Genomic DNA, 21,085 nt, shown 5'->3' with positions numbered 1-21,085 from the left:
TAATAGTTTAAAGTTAAAAACTTCATGATTGTTCCGTATTGAATAGAGAAATAAGAAGATGTACAATATTATAGGGAAGGATCCACCTTTCAATACTCCGTAGTAAGTTGAACTAAAAAGTAGTTACAACCTGTTTATTGGGACCGGTTTCAACACATTTCAAGTGTCATCATCAGCCAATTAGCGAAGATCTTAAAACAACTAATATATTGAACACAGGCAAAAAATTAACATTGTATCATATCGTAGCAATTCAGTTAATGTTCAAAACACAATAATCACAGTCAAGAGAGTAAACTATATTTGTTTTCGGCACAAGATAGTGATGTTCTGTTTACTCTCTTGACTGTGATTATTGTGTTTTGAACATTAACTGAATTGCTACGATATGATAAAATGTTAATTTTTTGCCTGTGTTCAATATATTAGTTGTTTTAAGATCTTCGCTAATTGGCTGATGATGACACTTGAAATGTGTTCAAACCGGTCCCAATAAACAGGTTGTAACTACTTTTTAGTTCAACTTACTACGGAATATTGAAAGGTGGATCCTTCCCTATAATATTGTACATCTTCTTGTATTTAATAGGACATAAATTAAGCACAAACACATCAGCAGTATACGTATGTACAGTAAGCCTAATTTACGCATGTTATTACATAATGCACTTACGATCGTAAAATTAAGCACCAACATGTCAAACAAGGTCCTGTTGTACGATCCAAACAAACACGCCCACATCAAAGTTGGCTTGAGACTGATGCTCCCTGCAGCTGTAGGCTGACATGCTAGGGCTGTGAAATTACATTCTCTACCAAATCCTCACCCAGGCCAGTCGCCGCTAGCGCATCGTACGTACGTGTCTAGGAATGCTAATTTAAATTTCTTATGGTGAGAATATTATGAACGTACTAAAGAGTGACGTAAATGTGCTATCCAGGTTTCTTTAAAAATGTATTTAATAGGACATGGATGGGAACTTTGGAATAATGACATAATAATCAGGGAAACGTGCTAGCGAGGGACATCTTAACCATTCCGACTGTAATACAGTAGAACCCCTTTTTAACAAATCTCAGGGGCATTTGATATTTCTTCCTCAAAAAGGGGTTTTCCTTAAAAGGGGGTTCAAAGAAAATAGGCTATATATCATAAGAAATAATAATACATTTATGTCTTTAACTATTGTAATGTCAAGAAATAATAAATGAACATATTAATACTAAAAACTCTAACACAAGAATAACAGAAAATATTTACAAAACAGCAGACGTAACAAATTCCTTAGTGGACTAATGGGAGCACAACCTGCACCAAGGAAAAGAGAAATAGGTAATACTGACTTGTAGTTTAAAATTGAAGGAAAAGAGACCTAACATGATTTTAAAGACATCTGTGAAAAATAGAGCAAGAGAACCATGAGAATAAGCATATTAAGCTTCACTTTCTGAAATAGTCCAGTACAGTAGTTTGCTTCCACTTGCCCAGATGTCTCATGGAAAGAAGTTTTCTCTCAATTTGGTTGAGACTCTTGATGAGATCTTCATCAACGTTGAAGGAGGAGAAGTACTGGCAGACAATATCCAGTCTCTCCACTGCTGCCCCAGAAGTTGGTTCTGCTGGATCCTCTTCTTATTTTTCTTCCTCTTCAATACTTTGTCTTTTTGCATTGTCACAAAGGTCTCCAACATCCAACTGTAGTGCTGAAGTTAGGATATCATCAACAAAAGTAACAAATTCTTCTAATGTTGTGGCACAGGAGTCCTTTGATACAACCCCCCAATCTTCCCTAATGTCATCAGTAGTGCCATCTTCATTAAAAACTTCTGAAATGGCACCAAAACCTGCATGGCCAAAACAGTTTTGAACAGTGTCAGTTGTGACTAGTTGCCATGCTGCTACAAACATATGTATGGCTTGGAGTAAATTCAATTTCATTTCCTCATTTCTTTTGAGGAAAGAAGCAGCTCTCTGGACCAGGGCTTCCTGTACTTCACTTTCACAGAATTAATAATGCCAAGGACCAAAAGCTGCAGGTGACTAGTGCAGTCAAGAGGAAAGAAAACCACTTTGATATTCCACAAAAAAGATGCATCTGAAGGATTAACTGGACATCTATCACCAGCACTATCTTCTTTCCTGCCGATCCCAACTAAGCATTCAAGCTTCGTAAAAATTTTAGAAATATCTCTAAATATCATCCACGTACTTTTGTTAAAATCATATTTACATGGGAGTTTACGGGTGTTCTTGAAGCATCTTGGATTCTTAAATTTTCCAATTATTAGTGGGGGTGACTTTTGCTCTCTTCGCTGTTAACACATAACAACGCTGTCAGTCTTCCTTTACTTTTTTTGTCTCCATGGCATTTCCCTCCGTGAACAGTATGTGTCTTGGATGAGAGAAAATTGTAAAACAATCATGTTTCATCGGCGTTAAAAATATTTTTAGCATCATATCCTTCAGGAGGCTGAGGTACCGTATTATTTTTTTCCAATACACAACTGTATCGTCATTAACTTCCGCACGCTCGCCGTACATTTTAGAGCGAAAGATTGTGCCGTTTTTTAAAACGATCAAACCAGCCATTAGAAGAATGGAAATCAACCAAACCCAGCTTAAGCTTTTTGTTAAGTATGTTCCCGTCAATTGGAGCATTCTCGCTCCTTTTTCCCCACAAACCATTTCATTAAAATGTTTTAAAGTTCCTCGTACGGTGAAAAACGAATATTCTTCAGGATTTTAGCCTCAGAACCGCACTTCACTTCCGCAGTCAGAATTACTTCCTTCTGCTTCATGATGCCAAACAGCGTAGAGGGTGCCAAGTCTTTTTTTTTTTTTTTTTTTGCCATCTGTGACAAAGGTACTTGGCTATCACTTTCAACATCACTAATGATGTCGATCTTTTGTGGAAGAGTCAGCTTCTTTAGTTTAGCGGCCATAATGAACGTAGTCTGCCGTAACTCACAGTACAACACTAATCACAAACACAAATGTCACTCGTAGCACAACTTGCAACACAGGAACAAAAACAGTGAATGAAGCTGCAGATATACTTCAGACTGCGCGCTCCACGATTCCTAAGCAGCAATTGGTGCTGCAAGATGGAAATGCCTAGCTGGTGTAACAGCGCTGCGGCTATAGGTTACGGAAGCTGACCTCGCTGGAGACATAACCATTTAACTATTGTTAGTGAAGATTCTCCCTTTTTAGATAATGACTGAATATAGGATATTTAATTTCATTATGGGATTATTCATACATTTTAAAAATATTATTATTATTATTATTATTATTATTATTATTGACTGCCATTATTGCAGATGCTAAAAATATATGGTAGAAATGTTGCAGGCTTGATGTACAATGAGAAATTAATCATTTTTATGGATATTTTAGATATTTTAAGGTTAACTAGTGACCCACCCTGACTAAAACGGTTCTAACTCCCAAACCGTTAATGCAAATTATGTACTTTAAAGATTATTTTAATACTTAATGTTTCCTAGATGAGGTTAGACACTTCATTTGGATGTAAAATTTGGGGAAAATCTCTATTTATTTATTTATTTATTTATTTGAGTGTTTTTTTACCACCGACTATGAACTCAAATAGCTCTAAAGTTCAAATGGTTGGAGATAAGTGTATGCCCTCGCGGACTTTTTTGTAGAGCTTGAACAGCTCTACATTTCGAACACTTACGCTTGGGGTCTATCAATGGCGGTTCAGGCAGCGTAAGCCATGGAAGGCATGACTTTCTACTTATTCCGTATCTTTTTCTAGAATACATTTTCATTTTGTTCAATATCAGTAGCCTTTTCAGTTCCTAATTGCTTTTAATCTTCTGAAACATATCTTTCACTGTAAATCACGTGAAATTTGCAAGAGACCTTCCACCTTAAATGTTTATATTTTGTGAAGTTAGTTGTGTCTCGCGGCATGTATGCGTACGTCAGTCATGCCTCTAGGCCGTACAGCTAGTCTCGCCGGAAACTGCACTTCGCTCCCATACAGCCGTCATTCCAGTACTGCATACAGTTGAGTGGACGTACCAACGGCATCTAGCATGACAGGAACTGCTGCTTGCCGATAACAGTGATTTCCAAAGGCAGCGCCAATTTATCATGGTTCCACACATCACTAAAGGAGCGCTTTAATTTAACATGTTAACTTAGGACTGAGATTAAGTGAAAATAAAAGTTAATTAACATTTCAAGTAAGTTTAGAAAAAAGCATCTTAGCGCAAATTTTCATTATAACAGGATGTGAGATGGTAATTTATATGAAATATATTCCTTAAAAATGGACTTTTCCTTATGTCGGGGTTCATTAAAAGGGGGTTTAAAAAACATTGTGCTCGTGGCGATTTTAGAGGGCCTTACAAAAATCTTCATTAAAAGCGGGCACGTTAAAACGGGGTTCTATTGTAATAATATTGAACGTGCTAAAACAGGATAAATATTGAACGTGCTAAAACAGGATAAAACCAACATCCTATTTATGTTAACAGTTGGTAAAGAAAGCCAGCAACTTAGTGACAAATTACTTGAAAATTTTCTTACTGATCAACTTAGAAATAAAACTTAAAAACTTTTAAACCATGTGGTATAGAGGTTCAGTTACCTTACAGTGTTATAAAGTGATTTGTTATCTTTGTTCCTCTCAAATTTCATGTCAATATTTTCATTAGATTTGTTTTTGGAGACTGACTGAGCCAAGATCGAGCCTGCTAAGTTGGAGTCAGAAAGCCAGTTCCTCAACCGCCTGAGCCACTCAGCCTGGCCAAAAACATTGAAGAACTCATATAGTATTTCCAACACTGAAAGTGACAGTTCAGTTTCACAGTAGAATATCAGGAATAGAAGAATTAAATTAGGAGTAAAAGCATCTATGGATGGCCGTGGTACTCTGCAGGCACCTCATCGCTGCATTCAGATTCACATCTGAACAGGATATTCCTTATTTGGTATGTTACGTTAAAATTAATGCCTTTAAAAAAAAGTGTATTTGTACAATAAAGAGTTCTCGTCGTGTTTAACAGATGGCTACAGCTGTTGCGCTTCGCCATGTCGGCAACAGCACCTTCACAGTCACAGGATCTGACGAAACTTCCCGGGTCTTACTTCAACTTGTCGTGCTATAGTTCATTTTTCTTTGCACCAAACTGTATTCAAACAATCTATTTACCCGTACTTTACGAATATTTTAAGGTAATATCTTTGAACATTTAATAAAATTCTGACAAATGAACAATAAAATTATAACTTACAGGATACTCGCTTCGTGAACTTGGAGCATGCTGAGTCCGCTGAGTCCAAACATTTTCATTTGGTGGTGGAGCAGGATCCATTCTTCGAGGAGGCACTTGCGAACTTTCATCATCTCCTTGTATACTACCGCTTTTGGATCTGAAATACATGAAATTGATAAACCAACAGATCTTGGACTGGAAGTAAACATAAGGCCTGCAAATACATTTCGTCTGTCCCAATTATATCAATCTGGGATTTCCTCAACATGAAACATTGAACTTAAACCTCCTACTACAGGGTGTACAATTTAAGACTTTACACATCTGCTCACAGGCCATGGGAATCCCCTAACGAGTGCCATATGGCTTGTGTCAAGCTTGGCATGATAGTCTTGACAGCTGATGCAGCAGTTTGCTAATACAGTAGAAGTCCGCTATAGTGAGTACGACATATAACGAGAACTCAATTATAGCGACGACTTTTTTCTGCCCCTTCAAAATTCCTATATCAAACTGTGTATCGTCCTTCAGTTACAGTGAGAACCCTATCGCTGGTGCATCCGTTATTACGAGAGATTAAGCGCGCCCGATTTTTTCCGTTACCGATATTTATGCACCTCAGCGATGATATTGCATGCGATCGATTACCTTCGGCATCGTTTCCTCGCTATGTGCACTAGCGATTTCTCTCGTCGACATTCGAAGGCGATGTCGGAGTCGATTAGTAATATCCGTCGACAGCTGTTCCGTAAAGAAAATTCGAAATGAAAGAAAACATATGTTCGTAATAAATGCATAAATAACGTGTCCGATAACGGTTGTTAATTAAAAATAGGAAAGAATTTCCACCAATCAATACTTGTTTTTTTATTGCTTATATTAAGCTACAGGACCGGTTTCGACTCCATATACAAGGTCATCTTCAGCTGAACCATGAATACATATTTATATGATGAAGCTTTGATTAAATTGCATTGTCAAAGGAATGTTATATGATGATGTGCATTTAGTCACATACAAATGGGGCATGTCTTATCGTGAATTGGCATATATGTCAGTATGTACAATATTGCAACTGTATGTCTAAAATATTATGTTGAGGTCCTAAAATTAGTGTATAAAACATATCTTCACTTAAACTAACTTATATATATGTACAGGATAAAATACAATATATAAAAAACATTTCGTGCACATGAACATTCGTATCTTGCTTGTTGGTCAATTCATCAACTCTCGTATTTAAGTCTCATTTACATTTGTACACTCAGCTGCTGTTCTTGGAGTTTAAAAGATATGGTTGTAAAATTGCATGAGTAAAAGATTAGTCTTCATGTGGGATAAAACACTTTCCAGTTTTAAAAAAGGTTGCCAGATGTATGGATAAAATTCGGCTAAAATATGTTCAGCTCTGCTATGTATGTTGCCTTATGTTAGAATCAAATCTTGTTGTCCTGTGGCGTCCGTAAAATTGGGTTTAAAGTAATGGCTCCTTTCCCATTTGTAGCTGTGCAATGGTGTTATATTTATTATTGTTGGTGTAGCCAAGTTGCGTTTGACGTGCGAGAATATATCATCATATAACATTCCTTTGACAATGCAATTTAATCAAAGCTTCATCATATAAATATGTATTCATGGTTCAGCTGAAGATAACCTTGTATATGGGGTCGAAACCGGTCCTGTAACTTAATATAAGCAATAAAAAAACAAGTATTGATTGGTGGAAATTCTTTCCTATTTTTAATTGTGTAAGTCATCGATACGGAAATGAAGATTATAGATTACGAAGATTATAGATTACGAACGGTCGTTAACTCGTTAAAAATTAAGGCTGACTAAACGACCGCTTAATTTTGAGGCTAAATACTGCAATTAAGTAAGAATGGGATACACCTCGAGATATGGCAGAGCGCTTAATTGATTTCATACGTTAGTTTGTATTTTGTCGCGTCTGGTTAAATTATGGAAAGGCTATTATAAAAATTTATAGCGAGAATATAATTTCTCTACCGGCGCTTAGAGTGTGTTTTCATCATACGTATAGTACCGGTTAAGTTAGGATACGTGATGCTGTTTGAATAAGAAAACTGAAACGTTTGCAACAAAATGCGATCGATCATCTTCGGTACGGTATAGTTTTCTCACTTTGTGCATTTGCGAGCTCTCTCGTTGACATTCAAAGGCGATGTTGGAGTTGATTAGTAACACCCATCGACTGCTGTTCTCTAAAGAAAATTCGAAATGAAAGAGGATAACACGTTTTCGTAATAAATGCATAAATAACGTGGCCGATAGCAGTTGTTAACTCGTTAAAAATAGACTGAAGTAAACGATATCTTCATTTTAATGTAACATACGGAAATGAAGTAAGAATGTGATACACCTCAAGATATGGCAGAGTACATCACTGATTTCAGAGGATATTTCATATCTTCTCACGTCTGGTTACGGCTATTTACATGTAAATTTTTCGCGTGGAGGTTCTACATGTGTTTCAAATATGTTTTCATGATAGGCTACATATACGGTTAGGTTAGATGACGCTGTTTGAAGAAGAAAGCTGAGGTGTTTGCCATAGAAATCTCTGGAGCGATACCGTATTTTTCCGAATCCAAGACTTTTTTCTCAGAATCTCATGCGAAAACTCAAGGGTTGTTGCATTCGCGGCCTAACAGTAAGTTAATTGATACCACTGGCAAATACCGCGGTAACCACGCTGCTTCTTTTCACACGCGCACAGAACTCGTTGACAATAAACGACCGCCTCTTTACTACACGTCGCTAGCCGCGACAACCGTTTGTGCAGTGCCTGTGTTTTTCTCAAATCTACAGAATGGCATCAAAATATGCGACCCTTCGAATTCTTAGAAAAGTCATGGCTACTCAGTGACAGAGTCATAATGCGTCTATTGCACTTGACGCTTAGTAAAATTAAGGTTTATAGACAGCAGGAATATTTTTGTGATGGATAGTCGTATTGTAAAGATACGTGGAAAAGGCAAATTCTCAACAGGTTCTAGTCGATATTATGATGCCAAGTTTAAGTTAATGTTTATTAAACACTCAGAAATGTAGAATAATTGTCCAGCCTCAAGAAAATACGGCATAGGCCTAACTAAAGTCAATATTTGGTGTTAGCGTGAAGACAAAAAAAAAAAAAATTAAGAAAAAATGCGTACCGGTACTGTAAAAAAATGCATTCAGTGGTCCGCAACAAGGACGCTTCAAAGAAGTCGATAATGAAATTGTGAGGTATGTGCACGAAAAACGCACGGGCGATTGGCCATACCGTGGCGCAGTAAACTCATTCGCGATTAGACCTATACATCGCTAGCCGTTGAATTTGGCCGCACCCGACAAGCGAGACGTGCGTGTAGCGGTAGCCGGTTATATCTGACGCTGCATAAAAGTAACAGTTTTATAGACAGCAAGAATAATTTCCTGATGGTTCGTTGTATTGTAGAGACGAATGGAATACGTATTGCCGGAAAATTTTCAACGTGTTATCTTCGGTATTATGATGCCAATGTTAAGTTAATGGTCCTTAAACCCGCGGAAATAAAGAATAATTGTGCAGCCGCAAAAAAAAGTCAATGTTCGGCGTCTAAAAACAGTCTAAAAATGCGTAGGCTTGTATGATTTTACAAACTTTTTTTTTAGACTGATTTAAATTTTTTGAAGGAAAAAGTGGGGTTAATCTTGGATTCGAAGGAATACGGAACTATAATTTTTTCAGAATGAAATTAAACATACACTTTCACGTAGTATCGGATTACGAAAAATAGCAAACAAGTGTAGTGTGGATATCATCTGCGGAAACGCAAGTTTTGAACAAACTGCTTGCCGTTCCATACCGACTTTAAAGTACATGAAGGGTTTTCCGACTTTTATTAAAAAATCGGATATAACGACAATCCGTTATAGCGAGTAAATTTTTCGCTGTTATGAATTCTCGCTATAACGTACTTCTACTGTATTTATTGGACGTTTGAGGTGTGTTGTGAGGTCATTATGATGGTTAATTACATTAGAGCACAGAGAATACCTTTAGTCGAGTGTTATTTGCACAAGAACAAGAAGAAACTAGTTAAAAGGTACCTTAGAAAATGCCGTAGACAGTTTCCCAGTTCTACAATACTACCTAAACGCTACATGCAACAACTCGTTCACAAGTGGCGTAGTACTGGCTCCATAACCAACAAGAAAAAAAAAGTGAAGGAGAACAGCTCTCGCACAGAGGTTACAACATATACAGGCATGACTGCAACTCAGTCTACATAAGTCGCTTTAGAGAGTAGTTCAGGAAACTGATATTTCATATTCATCATTGCGTAATGCAAGAAATTTCAAGTCCCGAAAATTATTCCATAAAAACAATGCAATTTCATCTTCGATTTAATGTAATTCACACTAGGCAAAACCGCATTTAGCGCAAGGAAATGTTAAAATTCTCAAATATTTCAGGTATTTATATTTGTTATTGTTTGGGGACATTAAGAACCTATAAAAAAGACGTCATGACAATAATGATTATATTATTATACCCTTTGAAAATTCCTATATTAACCCCTTACCGCATACTATGACAGATATGGCACACACCGGTTTTATTTTTATACAGCCTATATTGAAGTGTTTATTTCATTACTGCATAGAGTGACAGATATGGTACACTATCAACAATAACTGGATGTGAGCAGCATGTGCCATCTGCTGAGGGATTGAGGAAATATTTGACATTCTTTCCTTGTTTGTGTTGTAAGCAGTTGGACTAGATATCTGACCACAAGAGAGTTGTATTTTGTACAGTAGTAGTTCGATTTGTGTTTTTATAAAATTACTGTGGAAGCATTGATATGTCAGGACAGCTGTAATGAAGTAAATTTGAACATTTGTCTACTGGAGTAATTATAATCTTTCAAATTAGGTTTGTGACAGCTATGGCACAAAATGCAGTTGTGACATACCCTATTTCTTGCTATTGGGAGTATAACAGTCCAATCTCTTTCCTTTCAGTTGGTTTACTGTAATGGATGTAGGAAAGTTTTGTGCCTCTTCAACTCGCATACTAATTATACCTGACGGTAATATTAGTGACGACCCTGATCTATCAGATGATGATAGTGCATTACATATAGAAGGAAAGAGATATGACATATTACAGGATTCAAATCAGTTTAAAGAAGTGTCATCTGAAGATATTCTTTCACCTCATAGACTCAGTTTGTATAAATAGCTGGTTGCTCTGGAGAAGAAATAACTCCTACCACATGCCCCTGGTTGATTTCAAGGTAGCTGTTGCGAATGCCCTCTGTAGAGCAGGGAAAACGGTATCAAGAAAACGAGGTAGGCCAAGCAACGAAGTCCAAAAACAACTGGATATTAAAACGAAGAGGGGGTCTGCAAGAGAAGTCCTACAGCGCGTTGTATGACAGGACGGAGTAAATCACATACCAATCTGGCTGGAAAAACGTGGTTGTTGCAAGTACCCAGACTGCACAGGAAAATCTTTTGTAACTTGTAAGAAGTGCAATGCAGAACTGTGCTTAAATAGGGCAGAAATTGCTTCATAAAGTTTCATGAGGACTAGCTAGATTAGTGTCATGTTGTAAGAACTAGCTCTATTTGTGTACAAGTGTCATAAGAACTCACTATTATTGCACCATGGTTTGTAAGGACTTGTTAAATTAGTGTAATTTCTGAAAACTTTTGTCATTTTCATAGATTAAAACTAAAATTCTAAGTGTAGTACTTTTAACTGGATATGTATAAGCCTCCCTGAATGTACCGGTATGCTATTTTCTGTTTCCAAGTTACCACTGATACCATCGAATGATAACCGTTATTGCATGCTGTCCCATATATGGCACAAACCATAAACCAACAACAAAAATCTGCCAAATGAAGTTAAGATTTTTAAAACTATTTTTCTGTAAGTCAGGACACTATGTTTAAGCAGTAGGAATTTTTTCAGGAAGAAAAAAAAAGTCATGCAGTAAGGGGTTAATCTGTGCATTATCCTACGATAGCAATCAGAGCCCATTTACCGATTCATCTGTTCATCATCATCATCATCATTTCCCTTTATCCAGCTGTAGCCGGGTAGGGGCAAATATGGTTCCTCTCCACTTTCTTCGGTCTTTCCACCACTCCTCCTCCAACACTGTGTCCCAGTCCAGGTTTCTTTCTATAATGCTGCGTTGGATGGTATCCTTCCATCTCAATCGTGGTCGTCCACGGCCTCTCCTTCCTTGGATTTGCATTTCCATCACCTTTTTTGGCATTCTTTCGTCGCTCATTCGCTTTATGTGCCCAAACCATCTTAGACGGCTCTTCTCTATTCTATCATTAATTTTTTCCACTCCAATTTCTTCCCAGATTTTCTCATTCCTTATTTTGTCTCTTCTACTCTTCTGTATCATACTCCTCAAGAACATTTCGGCTGCCTGTATTCGTCTCTCATCCTTCTTTGTCATTGTCCAAGTTTCTGCTCCGTAAGTTGTTATGGGTACGTAATACATCTTGTACATAGTATCCTTTGCTTCCGTTGGCACATCTTTGTCCCATAACATGTTTCTTACACTATGATAGAAACAACTTCCAGTTTGAATCCTTTTACTAATCTCAGCATCCAGTCGAGCATTCTCCATTAAATTCACTCCCCAGGTATTTAAACGTTTCCACTACTTCCAGGGGCTTGTCTGCAAGTCTAATCTGACCTTTCCCTTCTTTCTCCCCTCTAGTCATAACAACACTTTTACTCTTTTCTACACTTATTTTCAATCCACATTCCTCGATCTTCCCATTCACCACATTCAACTGTTCTTGAATCTTCCTGTCGTCTTCTCCCCAAATCACAATATCATCTGCAAATAACATCATGTTCATTTCTCTTCCTCCATACGCTGCTTTTACTGTTCTCATGATGTCATCCATTACTATTGTAAACAGGATTGGTGATAGAACACTTCCCTGTCTCAGCCCACTAGTTATTTTGAACCAACTTGTCCTGCCAACTTGTGTTTGCACGCAACTACAACATTCCTTATACAATGCCATGATCATTTTTATTAATCGCTGTCCAATTCCTTTTTGCACCAGACTGTCCCAAACTTTCGTCCTGGGGACACTGTCGTATGCCTTTTCAATGTCGATGAACGTCATCACCATATCATCCCCGCACTCCCAATGCTTTTCCATTAGTTGTCTCATTATGAAAATGGGCTCTATTGTTGACCGTCCACTTCTGAAACCAAACTGATTTTCCTGTATCTGATTCTCAACCCTCAACCTTATTCTACTTTCCAGTATCCTTTCCATTATCTTAGCAACATGGGATATTAGAGTAATTCCCCTGTAGTTCTTCAAAACTTTCTTATCACCTTTCTTGAAAATTGGGATGATTATTCCTTTTTGCCAATCCTCAGGGACCTCCTTATTCTCCCAGACATTCCTGAGAAACCGATATGTCCACTGCAGGCCTACAGCTCCAGCTGCCTTTATCATCTCCACTGAAATTTCATCTATTCAGCAGTTTTTCCATTCTTCATCTTTCTTACTGCCATTTCAATTTCATACATTGTAATTTCTTTATCCATTTCTTTGTCAACTAATTGCCTTTCCTGGTCGTCCATTGAATGACTGTCATCCATTCTTATGTTCAGCAGCTTCTGAAAATACTCCCTCCATCTATTTATTTCTTCTGGCTTTGTTAAAATTATGCCACCTTCATCCTTCACATATCTGGTGTTTACTTGATCTCTCTTTTTGTTTAAGATACCATACAGTAATTTCTTGCTGCCCTGCGTATCATCTCTCAATTTCTGTGTGAATAAGGCCCAGCTTTCTTCCTCCACTACTTTCTTGGCCAAATTCTTTGCCTCCACATATTTTCTTCTACTTTCTTCAGTCTTAGATGTTTTCCATGCATTCCATGCCATTTTCTTTTCCTTCATTTTAATCTTTACCCTATCATTCCACCAGTGTGTTTCTTTGTCTTTCACATTTCCTGATGTTCTACCACACACCTTTGCTGCACATCCAACCAGTGCTTCCTTAAATCTTTTCCATTCCTCTTCAACATTCCCCACCTCTGCCCTGGGTACCAAGGGTATTATTTCCCTTTGAAATTCTTCTTGTATACTTTTCTCCTTCAACTTCCATACTTTAATTCTTTTCTCTCTTCTTAATTGGGGTTTTTAAATCTTTCCAACTTTCAGTTTTCCTATCACAACTCTATGATCTCCAACAAAGGCTTCTTCAGGCATGGCTGTTACATCTACAAGGTTCTTCCGGTGTTCTTTCTCTAGGAATATATAATCAATCATGGTCTTTGTTCGTCTGTCTCCCCAACCATACATTGTAATCTTCTGACTGTTCTTCTTCCTAAACCAGGTGTTTCCAACAATCATTTGATTCCTCATGCAAAAATCCACCAACAACTCGCCTTCTGGATTTACATTTCCATATCCAAAGGGCCCTACAACATCTTCCTTTCCTTGTCTTTCCATTCCAACTTGTGCATTTAGATCTCCCATCAATAGTACTTCCTTATCTTCTATCTGTCTCTCCACTTCATCTAAGAAGTCCTCTAGATGTTCATCTATGCAACCAGGTTGTGGGGCATACAACTGAAATAGATCTTTCACGCCATTTTCAAACTGGAGTCTCATCATCATCATCCTATCGCTGATGTACTTTGTATATTCCACATATTCTTGGATTTCTCTTCTAAGTATGATGGCCATTCCATTTTTTGCTTCAGGTAGTCCGCTGTAATACAGCCTGTATCCTTCTCTCAGAGGGATCTCCCCTGTACCCCTCTTCTTGATCTCGCACAGTCTAAGTATGGCTATATCCTTTTCTATCATGAAGTAAGCCAATTCTTTTGTCTTTCCCGTCAGTGTCAGTACATTTACTGTTGCAATTTTGATGTAGTTTGGTGCTGGTTGCCCAGTTTTCACAGTTCCCCCAGCACCCGAAGAGCTGTGCGTCGCTTTTAGCAGGGGACGCCCTAACCTTTTCCGAAGCACCATATCTGCTTTGTCCATATAGGCTATTGTTACGATGGGCTCGCCACACCCAAAGGCATTTTATACCTACTGCCAGGTTCAAAATTAGGCCGCTCCTCTGGAGTACAGACGCTACGGGTATGCCCCTTCCGCCATCTCCGCCGTACCGAAGTCCACCATCTCCACCGTAGATGCCGTTGAGGTCTTCACTCGTAACCCTGAGCTGGGACCCATACCAGATGTTACACACCGGGTCAGTGTGCTCTGGGACTCACATAGGCAGGGGCGCCACTCCCTGGGTAGGGCTGCCTCCTAAGAGGGTCCCTACCTGCTACCTGCTAATCATCTGTTATTGCAGGTAAATTCGAGCGTGTAAGTTTTTCCGGTACCTTCTCCAGCGTTTATATTGAAGGCAATCGATCATCTTCCGTATCGATTCCTCGCTACATGCACGAGCGAGCTCTCCCAGACATTCAAAGCGAAGGTGCTGCTGACATATGTAAACAAACGTTGGGAGAACATGTTTTCGCACTGACAGCAGTTGTTAACTCCTTAGAAATAAAGGCTAAAGTAAATGATTGCTTAATTATAATACTAGGCACTGTAATACAATAGGAATGTGATACTTCTCCTTCTAAAGATACAGCAGTGTGCATAACTAATTTCAGAGGTTAGGTTATGCACATCTGCGTCTGGTTAATTATATAAAGTCTGTTCCCAAGTAAATTTATAGTGAGGGTCGATGACCTAGATGTTAGGCCCCTTTAAATAAGAAGCAAGTATCACCATCAATTTCTAGTGAAAAGGTTAAGATTACTCTACAGTGAGCTTGAAATATGTTCTCATAATGTGTGCGCGTAAACCTAGGCTAGGTGATGCCATTTGAAATACAGTAGAAGTTCGTTATAGCGAGAATTTGCAAGAGCGGAAAATTTACTCGCTACAGCAAATTGTTGTTATATCCGATTTTTGTATAAAAGTCGGAACCCCCCCCCATACACATTAAAATTGGTATGAAACGGCAATCAGTTTGTTCAAAACTTGAGTTTCAGCGGATGATATCCACACTACAACTTACTTGTTTGTTATTTTTCGAAATCCGATACTACGTGAAAGTGTATGTTTAATTCCATTCTGAAAATCTGTAGTTTTGATTTCTCCGAACCCAAGACGAACCCCACTTTTTTCTTCAAAAAATTAAAATCAGGCTCAAAAAGTGCTTTAGTAAAATCATATGAATGCCTTTGTTGCACAATACGCATTTTAATACTATTCTTAGACGCCGAACACTGGCTTTCGTTACGCCGCATTTTGTGCGGCTGCAAAATTATTCTTTATTTCCGCGGGTTTAATGACCATTAACTTAAAATTGGCATCATAATACCGAAGAGACCCGTTGAAAATTTGCTGGCAATACCTATTCCTTGCGTCTCTACAATACGACGATCCGTCAGGATAATATTCTTGCTGTCTATAAAAACAGTTACGGTACTTTTAATCAGTGTCAAATATAATCGGCTACCGCTACACACATGTCTCGCTTGCCGGGTTCGGCCAACTTCAGCGGCTAGCGATGTATAGGCCTAATTGCGGACATTGAAAGTCTACGAACGAGTTTATTGCGCCAGGGTATGGCCTTTCCACCCTTGCGTTTTTCGTGTACATACCTCACAATTTCATTTTCGACTTCTTTAAAGCGCCCTTGTTGTGGACCGCTGAATGCATTTTTTTTGTATCTTTGTCTTCACGTTGACACCATATATTGGCTTCAGTTAGGCCTACGCCATATTTTCTTGCGGCTGCACATTTATTCTACATTTCCGAGTGTTTAATAGCCATTAACTTAAAATTGGCATAATATCGATGAGAACTCGTCGAAAATTTGCCAGTAATACCTGTCCCACGTAGTTTTACAACTATCCATCACGAAAATATTCTTGCTGTCTATAAAACTTAATTTTACTCAGAGCAAGCGTAAGATGCGTTATAACTCTGCCATTGAGTAGCCGTGGCCTTTCTAAGAAGTCGATGGCTCACGTTTTGATGCCATTCTGCAGATTTGAGAAACGTTTTTGTAGAGGCTAATTCTTTTCACTATTTCCCGAGATCCAGGCACTGTACAACCGGTTGTGATGGCTAGTGATGTATACTAAAGAGGCGGTCGTTTATTGTCAATGAATTTTATGTGAGAGTGTGGGGGTGAAAAGAAGCGGCGCGGTTACCATGCGAGTTGGCAGTGGTATTCATTGCTGTTAGGCCGCGAATGCAAGACGACCCTTGATTTTTTGCACGAGTTCTGAGAAAAAAAGTCGTCTTGGATTCGGAGGAATACGGTATCACTCCAGAGTTTTCTTCTTCAAATGGAGTCACCTAACCTAACCGTATATATGTCATGAAAACATATTTGAAACACATGTAGAAAAATGAGTTATCCTTGCTGAAAATTTACATGTGAATAGCCTTTCGAAATTTAACTAGACGTGAGAAAATATGAACGATCCTCTGAGATCAGTGATGTACTCTGCCCTATCTTGAGGTGTATCACAAGCTTACTTAATTTCAGTATATAACATTAAAATTAAGAGATTGTTTAGTCAGCCTTTATTTTTTAATGAGTTAAGAACTGTTATCAGACATGTTATTTGTGCATTTATTACGAAAATATGTTCTCTTTCATTTCGAATTTTCTTTACGGGACAGCAGTCGACGGATATTACTAATAGACTCCTACATTGCCTTCGAATGTCGACGAGAGAACTAGTGGACATAGTGAGGAAACGATACCGAAGATAATCGATTGCTTGCATCATAATTGCTGGGGTGCATAAATATCGATAACGGAAAAAATTGCGCGCTTAATCGCTTGTAAATAACGGATGCATCCGTGATAGGGCTCTCGCTGTAACTGAAGGATAATACAAAATGTAATATAGTAATTTTGAAGGGGTTGCAAAATATTGTCGGCATAAAGGGGTTGTTGTTATAAGCCGTATTCGCTATAGCGGACTTCTACTGTAATTTGCCACAGACCTCTGGAATGATACTATTACAATTTTTAAGAATGAAACGGAATATGCGTGCTCCGACTATTAGAAAATACCGTCCTAATGAGTAATCCGCTGTTAGGAAAACATCAGTGAAAATTTTGATTGCTGTTTCCTACTGATTTTAATGTTTTTGTGCAAGTTTGGTATCTTTTCTGACTTTCGTGTACAGGGAGAATAATTTAAGAGTTCAGACTTCTGCTCGCATGCCGTGGGAATTCCCGAGCGTGCGCCATATGTCTTGTGTCAACACTGGCGAAATAAAAAGTGTACACTGCCAGCGCGCAGCTGTTTAGCACTCTGTCTCTCAGTTGGCTAGAAACTATTGGATTTTTAAGGTGTGTTGTGAGGATATTATCACGATGGTTAAATATACTATAGAGCAAAGAATACTTTTGGTCGAGTGTTATTTGCACAAGAAGAAGAAACCAGTTAAAATGTGCCTTCAAAAATTCCGTAGACAATTTCCCGGTGTGACAGTACCATCAAAACATTATGTGCATCAGCTCGTTCACAAGTGGCGTAGTACTGGTTCCATAATCAATAAGAAAAAGAAGCGAAGAAGAACAGCTCTCACACGGGAGAGGTTATAAGATATACAGGCAAGAATCCAGGTCAGTCCACATAAGTCACTTCGGAGAGTAGCTCAGAAAAGTGGTATTTCACCTTCTTCAGCACGTAATGCAAAAAAATTGTTACATTTACGATCTTATCGGACTCATTCAGTACCTAATATACTGCCTACAGATTTCAATCCAAGAATATGATTTTGCAATTGGCTAATGAATAGTGTCCATGACAGTGTTGTAGATCCGAACTTTCGTTTTATGAGTGACGAAGCCTTGTTTCATTTGAGTGGATATGTCAATTCACAGAACAATGGAATTTGGGATACAGACAACCTGCACATTTTACAACCGAGACCTCTGCATGATGTGAAGGTGGGTGTGTGGTGCGCTATCAGTGCCTGACGAATTATCGGTCCGATACTTTTTCAGGACACGATTACTTCTGACCGTTATATTCACAACATTCTGGAACCATTTTTTGCTGAACTGACTGAAGAAGAGAAAAGGTACGGCTATTTCCAGCAGGATAGTACAACGGCCCATACGGCGCGTAGCTCTATGCGACGGTTACTGGAAGTGTTTGATGATGATCAGATCATCAGTAAAGGCTTATGACCCTCTCGTTCGCCTGATTTAAGCACGTCATTTTTATGTATGGGGAAGTGTTAAAGGAAAAGTTTACAGGAATAATCCTCGAACTACAGAAGAATTAAAAATTGAAATTAGGAACATTGTTCGTTCTATCGGTGTCTGTGAACTACAAAGTGTGTTTCAAAATCTCATTACAAGATGTGAAGCTTGCATTGCAGCTGAAGGAGATCACTTTCTGCATCGTCGGTAAATACTGGTGAGTTCAGTTTAATTTCCTAGTTTATTTATTTACTTATTTATTTATTTATTATTGGTGAGTTCAGTTTAATTTCCTACTTGATTGATTTGTTTATTCATTTAATTATCTGTCCAGAGCAACTAAGTAGCCGGTGAGTTCCTATAGGCATAATCATGCCGCTTCGTTGAGCCGACTATGCATGCTTGTCATTGCGGGCACTGCGCTCGCTTTCTCCGCTTCCCAGCGCGCCTAATCCTTGGCATTCCGCTCTGAACTTTTAAATTAATCACCCTGTAAAATCGTGTATAACCTTAAGAGCAACCTTAAACAAAAGTAATTTTGCATTCACTGCCAAAAGGAAGGCGTTAACCATGGGCTCACTATTATCAGGAATAATAGCAAACCTATTCCTAAATAACACTGAAAACAATTTCTTAACAAGAGATATAGTGCTAGACCAAATTTTAAGAGGTGTGCAACTAAAAGAAGCTATAGTGCTGGTTACAAATGGAGGATTATGGAAGCACTTAGTTAATTCGCAGAGGCTTGCAGACTGAATGCTAAAAGGCGTAACAATGTACAATGAAGATGTACATGTGAGATAATCATCCACTGTGTTTCAACCACATTTCCCTGTGTATGTGGTGAGGATCATCAACCATAGCCTTCAGCAATTATTCAGCTGGATTCTGTAAAAAGCATAGGTCTGTTAATCTGGTGATAGTGCAAAGGAACAAATTTGTTAGACTGCACCTAAGCAAGCATTAATTATTTAATTAAATTTATTTCCCAAGAACAATCAGAGCCAAAGCTAGTTATGGTGCAATACTGGTCACTTGCTTACATAGCAGGAGCAGTTTAACACAAGAGGAATCTTCAGCATAAACAGTACAAAGTTGTACTACAGTACAGTGTGTAGTGTAGATATCACCTTGTTTTATTGCTGTCTCTGTTTAAATAATGTGTGATGGTGCATTATGTAATACAGGCAAAGATTTCTGGAAAAGGTGTGCTTTCTGCTGAAACTTTGATTTAAAGTAAACCCCCATTTAACGTTAAAAATATCGGGTCCCTGTAAAAACGCTCAATAGGGGTTCAACTTTATTTATTTAATTATTCTGAGCATGTATATAGCTGTTAAGTTTCTAAAGGCGGGCACTGCGCTGGCTGTCACCGCTTCTCTGCGCTCCTTGGTTTTTTAATGCTATTTGTTCGGGGTGTCGACCTAGAAAGATCTTTTGCTCCTACTTGCACCATACGTGAGGAACCTGAGTGTATTTTGTAAATAGTGGAAGTGTGAAGTGTGAAGTGTTGAATGTGAGGAAAGGAACGCTATGGACGACAAAAACACCCAGTCCCCAGGCCAGGGATATTATGCATTTACAATTAAAAACCCCTGACCCTGCCGGGAATCAAACCCGGGGCCGGATGCGACCCTTGTTACTCCGCTACAAAGTCTTAAATTATACTCCCTGTATTAGTTTAGCAAAGCATTTCTCATCATAGCATGGGGAAGAGTAACACTTCTGTCATTATGTCTAAAGATCAATACATCAGTAAAACAGAAAAATTATTCTGAGATAAGTTTTCTAAATTAAAAATGGATCCCACCATTAGTACACAAATGAAGCCTTGAACATTGAAATCCTACCACGTAATGCAAGGAACCACGTCTACTAACCTAACTACTCGACTCACACCTTATAATTGCAAATCAACCCCAGAAGGTCATCAAGCACAGATAGATCCCAGCTCCTGTGATTTCAACCCACGACTTACTGTACATGTTACTCAATCTGAGGACAGAAGTACAAGGCACGCTACGTTATATTAAGAGACATAGAACGATCATTTACATTAGCTATAGAATGGATTGCATGTGCAGAATTATAGAATCTGCGACGTTACTATATTAAGTACCCAAAAAAATGAAACTAGCAGATTATTTAGTTAATTACAGGTTAACTGCTTGAATCGTTGTGGACTTTGTAACAGAGATCCCGATGCGAACAGTGTGGGAAGTTAGCCAATGGTTTTGTCACTAGCCAATAATGTCAAAGGGGACACTAGAGGCCTGTGGACCACTTTGCAGCTCTGACCTGAAGCCAACACCACCAGACAACCTTTGCTTATCCCATGCCAAACTGTAGTGTCACAAGGCAGATCTAACGATTCCAGCCCAAGGGTCTTGTCACTAGCCAGAACTAACCAATCCAGACCAATGGTCTGGTCACCAGCCACCCCTAACCTATATGACCAAACATAAGTTATTAAGTTGGCAACCTTGTGTAGCAAGCTGAACGCCATGTGAGCTTCACCATGCAGTATTCCATATTCTGAACCCCCACCCACAACTCCCATTAGTTAAATTTAACT

At 38.5% G+C, this 21,085-nt stretch overlaps 1 protein-coding gene across 2 annotated transcripts in view; it reads right to left on the bottom strand.

Moving 5' to 3' along the window:
• Positions 1–21,085, bottom strand: part of eIF4B (eukaryotic translation initiation factor 4B) — a 212,811-nt gene that overhangs the window by 80,708 nt on the left and 111,018 nt on the right. For both annotated transcript variants that reach the window (XR_010861597.2, XM_067158454.2), the window contains exon 8: positions 5,272–5,410. Coding sequence is in view for 1 of the 2 variants with exons in the window: in XM_067158454.2 (XP_067014555.1) it covers positions 5,272–5,410 (139 nt within the window). In the remaining variant the exon portion in view is untranslated. The remainder of the gene's footprint in view (positions 1–5,271; positions 5,411–21,085) is intronic.

The sequence above is a fragment of the Anabrus simplex genome, chromosome 1 (assembly GCF_040414725.1).
Source record: "Anabrus simplex isolate iqAnaSimp1 chromosome 1, ASM4041472v1, whole genome shotgun sequence".
In the NCBI taxonomy this organism is placed as follows: Eukaryota; Metazoa; Arthropoda; class Insecta; order Orthoptera; family Tettigoniidae; genus Anabrus; species Anabrus simplex.
Note: the sequence above shows the minus strand (reverse complement) of the source record. Positions and strands in the feature narration are given on the sequence as shown.